General features: G+C 36.0%; 1 protein-coding gene across 1 annotated transcript in view; it reads left to right on the forward strand.

Moving 5' to 3' along the window:
* IQCK (IQ motif containing K) overlaps window positions 1–12,055 on the forward strand; it is a 44,450-nt gene that overhangs the window by 14,430 nt on the left and 17,965 nt on the right. The window contains exon 8 of the mRNA XM_090151773.1: window positions 7,260–7,344. Within this exon, the coding sequence (XP_090007899.1) occupies window positions 7,260–7,344 (85 nt within the window). The remainder of the gene's footprint in view (window positions 1–7,259; window positions 7,345–12,055) is intronic.

Consider the following 12,055-nt stretch of genomic DNA (forward strand, 5'->3'; position numbering starts at 1 on the left):
GGTGGTGGCAGGAACTGCTTAAGTCAGCTTTGCCAACAAGAGAATACACTGTGGAATCACAGCCTGAATGACTCATAGCTTCTGCTAGGACTTGTGCTCCTAAATAACAGTGACAGCTCCACAAGGACACTGACGTGTCAAAGTCCTTTTTCAATTTATGCACACTTGGTCTTCAGTCCTCTGAGCAATCAGGCCTTACAAATAATTTATTGAAAAGCAATTCTATGTGAACACACCTTGCAATTACAGATTTCTTAACAAATATTGCTTATGAAGTAAGCATTACTATTTTGAAATGAAAGATTAAAATATTAAATAAGAATTCATTATTATGCCCTTCTGGATAGGTTATAAATAATTTATTATTATATCTTGCTGGACACAACATTTAAAATGTGATTGAATCTCTGTATTTTATTGTCATTTCTGTTTTTATCTGTAATTGTTATCATTTTTTTCTAATATATTCTGTACTTCACTATGACTTTTTTGGCTCTTCTCCAGTGCCTCCAATTCTTCTTTGCAGCTTTTTTTTTTTTAAGAATAGTCAAAGTCATGGTCTTATGAGCCTCACTTCCCATACAGTGTGTTTCTAAGTGAGTCTTGCAGCTGAATTTCCCTTTAGGAGACCTGAAGTCAGCTTCCAGAATTTTAAATTCAAACATTGTTGCCTCAAAAGTTGGTTGTTGTAAACTTGTAAAATTACTTCAGGTTTGTTTCCAGCTTTAGTATTTACAGCAATTTCTATGATATCAGTACATAAAAGCCCTTGTCTACACTGTGCTCAGTATAGTATTAGTAGCACTGACAACATGTGAAGGCTGCTCCAAAACTAATGCCTCCTACTTCATTAGTTTGGCCCATGATGTCAGAGGCAGTTGTTGGTGCTATGGCAGTAGGTTGAACCTTCCCACCTAGGAAGGCTCTTGTTCATCACTGGTGAAACTGCGCAGCTAGTGGTGGTGTCTGTGTTGAAAAATAATATTTTGTAGCTGAGAATTTGCCCTATTAAATGGCGTTATTGTGCTGTTCATATCTGTTGTAGTTTGCAAGGAATAAATAGGAGATTACTTTGGAGCCACCTACATATTATATCCCTTGGGCATCCTTGATTATTGAAGTAGATTTCATAAGCAATAGAAGGAGCAGCCTCCACACTGACTGTTAATCTACGTTTCACTCCCAGGAGATCGCAAGACATTTATGTTGCCTTGAAGGATAGCTGTACCATTAAGAGGACAGAAGACTGGCATTTTAACAGGCAACTAACAAAAGGTTTTGGAAACTTACTGGAATATATCCCTATCCTACTTTCAACACCACTGGTATATTCAAACGAAATTAATGTAATTAAAGCCTAGGTTTTTTGCGCTCCTTCTTTAAATGTGCTAGTAAGCAACACTGTTGTCTTTTGTCAGTATTTTCCAGATGTTCAACCACATGTAACCAAACTGTATGCACTGAATCATGGGCAAGTCAAGAGCTTGATCTGTGTTTATGCCTTACTCCCACTTAAACTTTGCTTTTCTAGCATAGATAGGCTGCATCTTTATTCTGAGCACTATGGGAATGCCATGGGAATGTCTTAAGCCTATTAATGAAAGAAATAGATAGAAAACAATAATAATTAAAAAAAACCAAAACATTCCATTGCACAATATAATTTGGTATTATAGAAGTCTGATGTTAACTGAATTTAATAACATGACACTATTTTTCAAGTTTACTTCAACCCTTACACTTACTGAAAGATAATGGTGCATGGTTAGGAATAACTGTATATTTTTCTGGCTGTTGAGAATTAATCTTTGCATACGTACATTACAGGGAATTCAGGATCTGAAGATGTCTTTTATAAACATTTGTTCACAAGGGTTGTTTTATCTGCATTTCCTAATTTTCTGTATAGAGGTGTTTACTGGATGTTCAGTTCTGAAGGATACATTTCCTCATTTAATGTCTGTGTGTATGAAAACAAATGTGCATCTATAGAGCAAATCATTTATCATTGCTTTAATGAAGTGGACACATCATATGTATATCTACAAACGATTACTAAATCTGAAGTAGTGGCTTTCTGCCAGATATCTGTTTGTACTTATATACACATTGATTTTGCATTTTTTTTCCCCTTTACCCACCCCAGTACTCTAATTAGAAAAGCCTGCTGGTCTCAGCTGCCTTTACAGTTGACTTCATTGTCAGTTCTCAGATGGCCAGTAGGGGTAATTTTGCATGGGTGACTGATTTCTTTCTTTCCTTAATGTGCCCGTTTTCTACAGGCTTTGCTTTCTGCAGACTGTTTTATTTCACTTGTCTGTCTCCAAATTAGCCCTATTTGGTATACATTTAATTTGCATTATGTTTTCTCTTTAATTTTCCTTAATAATTTGAACCTTACACTTTTTGATGTGATGAGCAGCACCTTTAATTATATTAACAGGGAAGTCAAACAAATATGTCTGTAAGGATTTTATTCTGCGTGGATCCAAGTAAAGAACTGACATTTCAGTAATGTGGCAGAATTCAAGTTAATGAAGGATAAAATTTTGACTTAAAAGATGATTGTGTATTGGAAAATTGCACTGTCAGAACTTCACAAACTTTATGTATTAAATATTTATGTTGTGTAATGGTGCTTTATGAGGTTGAGGTTTCAGGGCTACAAATCCTGATGCAGTGTCATAACTTGCCTTAATTTATGTAAAGATTGTCCAAGTGGCAATGAAAAATCGAGAACATACTGGTGGTTTGTGGCATCTTCATAATGGTGCTACTAGAGCAGTCGCTGGAGACTATTTTTGCTGCTGTTCCTTTTTCATATTCTGCAATATTTTTCTACTTCAATTATAGGTAATACATGCACAGTATTGTCCCCATTCTGAGGCCTTTGCGTAGGAAGAAGCAACAACCCAAATTAAATTGTATGTAGAAGGTATTTTTTCCTAAAAGCTTTGAAAGTGAAAGAAGCTGCAGCTCTAAACTGTTGGGTTTCCCAGCGCTCTGGATATGGAGGTGGAGAGAGGGTTGCATATCTAGCCTACATTCATGTGCTTTACATTAGATCTGTTCATCATTGTATATCATCAAAACCAATTAATCAGGACAAAAATTTACTACTTGTTAGTGTTTGTTAAAATTGAGAGGCAGAAATGGAGCAGGTGATTTAAAAGTGAAATGTTTGCCTTGTTCATGACCTATAGCCTATACTTGAGATTATTCAGAATACCAAAGTGTGATCTGATGAATCTGTGTAAGATTCAGAGAATGGAGGTGGGCATTAGGGGTCTAAATTCATTCATTCATTCATTCATTCATTCATTCATTCATTCATTCACTCATTCACTCATTCACTCATTTATTCTTAATTTAGCTACTGATAGTATCCAGGAGCCATTAGTTACAGAAGGTAATAGGAGGTCAGACATTCAGCAAGAGTCACTCTTCAAAATATCAGCTCATTTGCACATCCTTACTTCAGGAGGTTAAATTTGCCATTGCCCACATTCGCAGTTCTTCAAAAATGTACCCTCTATATAATGCACAAAAATGCTTTCTTATATACTGTAAGGATTTTTTTGTTCCAGTGCTTTTCTCTTATTACAGTGTATTTAGATTACTGCATGTTTTCGTGTTTTATCATGACGCATTGTTACTGATAATGCTTCACAGGGAGGTCTCCATTCATACCCAGCCTGCCCTGTGGAAGTGTTACAGGAGTATTTTTGTCAATTGTCTGTGGGAATCTTCCCCTGCAAACTTGTGAGGCTCATGCAGTGACAGTGTAACATGTGATTAACGTACCTAATTAGTTTTAAATACCAGCTCAGATAAATTGGTACCTTGGTGTCCCTTTTTTATCTGCAATTTTCTTCTTGTTCTTTGTTGTTTTGGTGGGGGTTTTTGGTTCTGTTTTGTTTAGTGTAAATAATCTTAATATATTAACAGTATCTGTAAAAAGAGCTTCTGGTTATTTATTTATTTATTTATTTATTTATTTATTTATTTTTGAGATGAAACAATACCTTTGGAATGGAAGAAGCATACTATGAAGGCAGGTACTGCTGTAATATTTCTACATTCTCTGGGTGGGAATAAGAAGTACTGGAAATATAAAAGATGGCCAGCATCTGATTTTTTTGAGTACTTCCCCGACCTAAGGTTTGATCAGAATCCTTTTTTAGAAGTTAAGGAAATCACCACATTCATTTACTTTGGTGTCTTATGTATTTCTTCCAATTCTTTTTCTGTTATTTTGTCCTTTAGATTAGGAATTCTGCCGTGGACTCTGTCATTGCCTGTGTACATACATGATACCAATACTCAAGAACAATAGCCACCACAGTTGGATGGAAGGTGGAGTGGCTCAGGCTGTTTGGTGTGTAGTGGCTGTTATCTTGAAACTTGCAAGCCTCCAGAAGAGGGACCTGGTGCCTCTTTGGGAGGTTACTTCATTACAAGAGAACAGCTTTCTAAAGAGAGAAAAACCCCTGGCTACTGCATTTACCTGCACTCCATCCTGCATGGGCACAATTACCAAATCCTAAATTATGCATAGTGAAAATTCCCCTCCCTTAATTCCTTTCTTACGTTTACTTTTCAAGGAAGGAATTGGATCTATCTGTAGGACAGATAGGAGCTTAACAACAGCTGGGGCTTCCAGACATGAACTGCATAACAGTACTGTCTGTTTGCAGAGCCTTTTGGTGGGACTGTGAGCCTCCATGTCAGCTTGGCTGTTTTGCTGTCGATGGAGGTTCTTCCCTGCCCTTTCTGAGAGCTTGCTGGGAAGCCCAGCTTCTCTCCAGGAGGAAACAAGACACACAGCATCAGTGAGAACCTCTCCCAGTACCTCATGCATCTGTTTAATGAAGTCTGTTTTAGACCTTCTGGGAGCTAAATTCCACCTGTGTGATGTGGTGTAATTAAAAAGTATCTCACATGGTCAGGATCTGTAAAGCTCGACTGTGCACAAAGCAAGAAATGTGTTTCCTGAAGTGTAACTGTCCTTTGGTCAGTGTCTTCTTTATTCATGTTTGATAACATCTAGTACTTTGGATAGTCGTTTTATTGATACTCTTTTACAGGTACGCCTTTATGCAGTATATCACTTATATATATCAAAATAGATATTTAAATTGTAATCAAAGACTAAATAAGCAGAAGATAGCTACTGTGCATTTTGCTGTCGGTTTTAATCTTCTTGGAGTCATACACCTGTCTTCTGCCACATTTGACATATTCCCTCTTTTCCCAGCTCGGTGCTGATGGGTGATTACCTCTGTACAGACTCTATTTTTATTTGACCCGAAGTCAACTGTGTATATTCGCTTAGACAAAAGTGGACCTGGCACGACTTTTGTTCTCTGAAGCTGCCCTGCTAAAGTGATTGATATTTCTGAAGTGATTGATATTTGCCACTGGCTGTCACACTGAAAATGAAGTCCCGTACTTCTTGCTTGAATTTATATTGGTTTCTTAACTATAGTGTTGGATTATAAATGAGACATTTTTGTAATTTATAAATGAAAGCAATGGAATGCTGTAGTTGGCCTTGCAGGCCAGAGAGAATCTCAGTCTGTTCCTTGGAGATGTACTTGTTCTTAAGAAACTTCAGTGTCTTTGATATGACTGCTGTGAAATGGGTCTCTGTAATGCAGGTCTTTCTGTGCATTTTGTACTGTAAGATTTGGTTTCCAAAAAGATCAAAAATAGAACAGTGAATGAGAGCCTGTCAGCCAAAGCAGAAGAGTCCAACTTTGTGTTTTTGAGTTTAATTATGAGAAGCAGTTAACTCAGGAAGCTTTGCTTCTCCTGCACATGCAGTTTCCCTTGAGCAGCAGAAATGCTAATTAATGCTCATAGAGCTAGCACTGTTTCACTTAGTGGAGAGAATTCTCTTCATTTTTGCCTTATTTCCATTCTTCCAAATAGTCTGAGGTTTTCTTTCCCATGGAAATAAATGTGACCAAGAGCCAAGTAATGAGATGATGAGAGCAGTGCAGCTGCGTGTGCCAGCCCTAATGGCGCAGTCAGTGCAGCACGAGGTTGTGCTCTACGTGGAAATATTCCTTCAGTGAAGATAAACCCTAAGAGAAAGGCCTCGGAGAGCACAGGAAGCTTACCACGGCAGAGACTAAAAGAAATGAAATTAAATGGAAGGAAATTGTAAGCTGTCAGACCTTCTATCCTGAACTAATGTATTTAATGTATTTAAAAATATGTTTCCAAAAGAAATGGCAGAAGTGGTGTTCTAGCCAGTAAGTGTAGGACTGGATAGATTGGTTACTTACAGTCTTTGTAGTACACTGTTTCTAGTATTGTTAAAGCAGAGTTTAAACCTGATACAGACAAAAACACAATTTGTACTTAAATCCAAATGATTGCTTCATCCAAACTACTTATGTTGTGGTCCTCTGAGTCAAAGCCATGCTGTGTCCCATGCAGGGACAGTGGCTCTTAGTGCCATTCTAACACTGCCAAGTCCATTCCTAACTAATGGTATTTTCATGAGTTGCAACACTGAAGCCTGTAGAGACTCTATTACATTTAGTACAAAAGAAAGCCATATAAATTAATGTTGTCTTCTCCATCCAGATTGATATTTTTTAAATCAATGTGTGTGATACATAAATCAACTTTCATAAAAAATGACTTTTGCAAAGCAAGACTTAATATCATGATTTGAGGGTTTTTTAGTGATGTCTGAAATGTAGTTATTGCTTAGAGTATTTCTCAGCCATCAGAAATGCAATACATGAAATAATTATCATTTTTTTCATTTTCAGTACCTTCCACTTAAGTGAAATCATAATGTAGCTGTAGTTACTGAAATATATTGAAGTTGTACAATTTTAATAATTAGGTTATAAACATTTGTCATAAATTTGTTTGCTGTTACATGCATGCTAAAACCTCCTTTGCTTTACAAATGATGTCTCCACCATCTCCTGCTCGCATCCCACCACAAGCCCAAACCCAACTGTAATGGTAGCAATTCAGAATTCACATAGGAAGAGTAAGAAAGATCATTGTGCTTTGCATGCATTATTTTAAGGAAGAAGTCATTGTAGCATACATAGATTATATTTTAAAGGAGAAATAATTGCAGCTGTTATCTTAGAGCAATAAGAAATTGCATGTTTCAGGCTCCTGAGCAACCTTTTTTATAAAACATATTGCTAAAGAATAAAGTAATGTGCTTTTGAAGGCCAGTCTTTTACAATTTTTTTTTTTTTTTTTTTTTTTTTTAAATTTAGTCCCAGGCAACCATTGCCTCTGTCTTTCTTTCTATCAGAAGAAGAAGCAAGCATAATAATTCAGGCATTCTGGAGAGGTTATCGGGTAAGAATAATCTATAATTACTTTGCTTGATGTTGAATCTGTAGGACTGTGAAGGCCTTAGGGAAAATCCTTACATAAATTTTAAGTAGAGGATTCTATAAATAGCTGTTGAGACCCTCATGGTTCATTGGCTTTGGATGTTGCTCTGCCTTATGCCTAGTGACTACAATCTTTTCACAGGCATTTACGCTGATGTAATCTTGCTGTTTTTCTCATGAAATCCACAGTGATTCAAATTTCAAAATACTGAACAATTTTCTTTTTTCCGTTGGTCTTTGACTAGTTGCTAAAATATTATTTTGTGTCATTTAGAGTTATATGTGAGTGAGCGTAGAGGTGCACGAGGAGGATCAGTGAGGTCTGTTCGGAAATAGAAGTGTATAGAAACAAAGATGGTAACACTGAGACAAGGAATGAGACCAGAGAGGAATGGGGGCTGTTCTTCACATGTTGCAAACCTTACTAGTAAAACAGTGTTAATGCAATCTCCAGTGTAAGGGGGAAAAGCAAGGCCCTTGAGTACCTTATGAAGAAAATTGGTTATTGCTGTTATTTTGGAGTGTAACAGTAGTGCTAAGCCTAGGATAAAATATAAATTATTTTGAAAATCGTTAAGAGGTTCTGGCAGGCCTTTCTTTCTAAGGATCTAAAACCTTCATGATTTTAGAAGAAATGGACTTGGAATCCATGTGACAAAAGTACCTTTATCATAACAACATCGTAAATAGCTTCTGCTATAGCGATAGTCTCATTGTGATCTGTCTATTCATCTGGTGTTCTCCAAATCACAATCAGAATAAAACGATCTCTGTTAATTTTTGCTGTCCTATTTTAACAATCATGAATATTTAAGATTTCCTACCATAAAGTGCGATGCAGACCAAAATGGTGAAATATCCTGAGATGATCTTCTTGACTGATTTTTGACACTTTGTGTTTGTTTGTTTTTCTTTATTTTTGTTTTTCTAAACAGAGATGGCGTTGACTCTAACATTAATTAGCACTGACAATATCACTGCAGGCATCCTTGCAGTGGAGTATTACAAAGGCATACATCCAATAATAGTTAGCTGAGCCCTGCATGGTTGCTCAGATACCTTGTGCTTCTACCAGAGGTTCTGAAGGGCACAATCCCTTCTCATTTTGTTAATTTTAAAATTTTCAGCATAGCATTTATCATTTGAAACTGATTCCTAGAAATGGGAGAGGAACTGTAGCATTAAAAAGTAAGAGACAGTGAAAATCAAGTGTTCTATGATATGGTTCTATGTAAATAATTCAGACCATAAAATTAACAGTTATATACTTTAGCTTATTAGAGATGAAAAAACTTGGGCTTTTAAAAATTAAAACTTAAAGTGAGAATATAAAATCAAAATAATTAGTAGCAAGTTACTCTGCAGGGTTGTATGTTATCTTTGAGCTTATAAGTTAAGAAAACACTAAGTTTAAATGAGAATTCAATGCAGTAGTGATAGATTCTGAAAAATTAGAGAATTCGGATAATTTGCTTTAATATAAATAACCCTGATATGAACTTTCTAAGTTTATATTATTATTATTATTTATAAATATCTCATATAAAATATGAGAAACCAGAGCTGGTTATTTTCTCTGATATCCTGTATGAACTCACTGTGTTTGAGATGCTTCATTAGCCATGTTAATCTGGACAGTAGACTTTATTAATTGCATAGCTGGCTAAGCATCTCATCTTCTCATATATTTCACTTATTTCTGCACATCTGGCTGTCTGCATGTGCACAGGAATCAGCAAAAACAAGTTGACAGTCAATAAGGATTTTTCTATATGAAGGAAAAAATCATGTAGATATAGCGCTTTCTGGTAATAAAAAGATAACTTGGAACACTACATTCATCCTTATCTAGAGCAGATTTCAAAATAATCCTTGTTTTGGTAATAATACTTAATGATTCCTCTTCACAAAGCCTTTGCTATAGTCTTTCATACGAAGACATTTGTTTCAAATTCAATCAAGACAAATTCTGTACTACAAAGCAGTGTTAAATACAAAAGCACCAGGCCACACACTGAAATGCAAACAACAATCCAGTTGCTTTTATAACAGTTTTGTGGTTAAAAGTCAGGAAAACAACTGACAAGATAGTGGAATGTTAGATTAGGACCTTCGCAGAAGAAAACCACAGGAAGTGATGTTAGTTGTTGTAAGTGCAGCCTAGTGGGAAAGGGAAGGTTATTTCTGGGTGCAGAGCTTGCCTTGCAGGGAGGTTCAGGGTTTTTGAGCAAAGAGGCATTTGTTGCCATCACCTCCATTGTTTCTCTGGAGATCTTGTGATTGGTTTACAGATATAAAGGCTTGCTCTAAAGAAACTGTAATTCAAACCTTCAGTTTCCCACTCCTGTCATAAAAAGTCTTTTCATTCCAGGACCAAATAAAGGAATATTCAGTAATCAGTATACTTCAAAGGAGTAATGATAATCTCATCTGTTGCTTAAATATGAGACATATAAATGAGACACAAAAGCAGTCTGGCTTGGTTCTCTGAGGAGGTCGAGAAAGAAGATGTCATCTTGAGAGGTCGTCTTGAGGCAAGCAGCTGGAATAAAGCTTTTGACAGCTATTTCATCAAATATCTTTATCTATACTTATCAGATTCTCTTTTATTGACATTCTATTTATCTGTCATGGGCCAAGGCAGTATTCCAGTGTCTGATCAAAACCCTTGACTGGTAGGTATCAATTTTCCAGGCACTTCTCCATTTCAAGAAGGTAAATTTCACCCCTCTACTGCAGAATATGTGCTTAGTGCTACTTATCTTGTGGGGTCTTTTTATTCTTTATAATTTGTATAATCTAGACTGACAGATTTCTTCATTAATAGAATTTCCTCTAATGTTTCCAGCGAAAACATCCTTCCACTGTTCTGACACATTCTTACCTAGCATTGAACACTGTGTATTTGTCTTTGTAAATCCTGAAGTATTATAAAGCTTAAACTATAGCTTAAGCTGTGTTATGTAAACATATTGGTCAAGCAAAAGTTAATTCAGCATGGAAGCAGGTTTATCTCTGTATCTTACAGAGTGTTCTTGTGCTTTTGCTGCCATAGTTTGTTCCTTTCCAGTAAAGTGTGGCTACTGGTGAAGGCTCAGATCTAGAAGGTCACCTGAATATTCGCTGTTCTTTACAGCAAGTGTAGATTCTGTCCGTGTGATTTGAGTTTTTAAAGAGAAATGTTATGCTTGTTTTCATTTCATAGTTGGGCTGCTGATCTACAGGAAAGACATCAGTTGAACAATACTTGAACCACTGATTACTTACCTGGAGTTTTGGCTGCTGAGTGGTGGCTATTTAAGCATAGAATTGCACTCTGATTACAGAAAGGCTACATTCTGTGAAATTATCATAAATATGCTGAATTAGAGTTCCTAAAGAATATTTACAACATGAGGATAGCATTCTGTTCAGTTCCTACCACCTGTTTTACTGAAGATGACATATTTAAGCTCCTTTTTCTTTCCCATTTCTAAAAAATCTCTTTGTCCTGGGAGTTCCTGCTTGGATTTCACATGACCTTGAAGTATCTAACTCTGTCTGACAATGCCTTTCTTTATCTCAGACCCCTGTATTTTGCTGCGTATTTCACCGTACTTGCTATTTTGTTGAGAGTGTACAGAATCTACTGTGCTTACCTCCTATCTTTTAACAGCTTAGAGTCATTATCTTCATTTTCAGTATACAGAGAGCACTGTGGTATTGTTGTGGACCAAAATACAGGTTCTAAATGCCTGAACTTATAAAAGGACACTTTGTTGGATTTTTTTTCCCCAACAGTTTCATATTTAGAAGTAGGGGTACTCATTTCTGTGTCTTCCTGTCTCTTTTCTGCTGTTGTTTTTTATGTTCCATAAACATTCCCTTAACCCTTTTCTGTGTAAATAAATTGACTCATTGAAATAGAGAATTAGGGATTCTATAAAAGCTTACTATCCTCTGTTTGGGATTATATTTTATTTTTTGAAATAGTATGTCAAGGATTTCATAGAAGATAAGATAGAATTTTTAAAATATATTTCTGTGGAAAGAAGTCACTAGTAATAATAAATTAATGTTTCGTTTTGTGTTTGTTTTTAAAAAAATTTATATTCACCTTGTAAGAACTTTGTATATTCTTTATAGGAGATAATACAGAACTGTAGTAGTACAGTGGGATATTTTAAGAGGCCTAAGAAGTTTTCTCCCCCCTGTACCTTGCATTGTATTTCTGCTCTGTCAGTGCTCTGAAATATGCCAATTTCTCTTCTCCATTGTGGACTGAAAACTGCTGCTTGAGTGCAGCTGCTGTCTGTTGCATTTTTTGTTGCACCAGAGAGGAGAAATTCTGTGTGGGAAGAATACTTCTGCTAAAAAGAAAAAAAATTATATATATATAATATTTATATATATATATATAAACAAGTGGAAAGCTGTTTTGCTTTCTGTACATCTCAGAAAAGCATGTGAAAACTGGAATGTAATGTAGTAGAGTAACAGAGTTTAAATCACAGAGCAGGCTCATTACCGTATCATCCAAGAATAAAGTAAACATAAATTCTCTGGACAGCTAAGCGGTCAGCTTCCTGAAAGTAAAGCATATCCAGGAGAAGCCGTGCATATGGCTGCTTGTTTCTCCAATGCTGTTTAATTTCAGCCTGAATAACTAGGACATTAAGTCCTAAAGCGAATGG

Source organism: Phasianus colchicus, chromosome 16 (genome assembly GCF_987193195.1).
Source record: "Phasianus colchicus chromosome 16, bPhaCol1.hap1.1, whole genome shotgun sequence".
Taxonomy (NCBI): Eukaryota; Metazoa; Chordata; class Aves; order Galliformes; family Phasianidae; genus Phasianus; species Phasianus colchicus.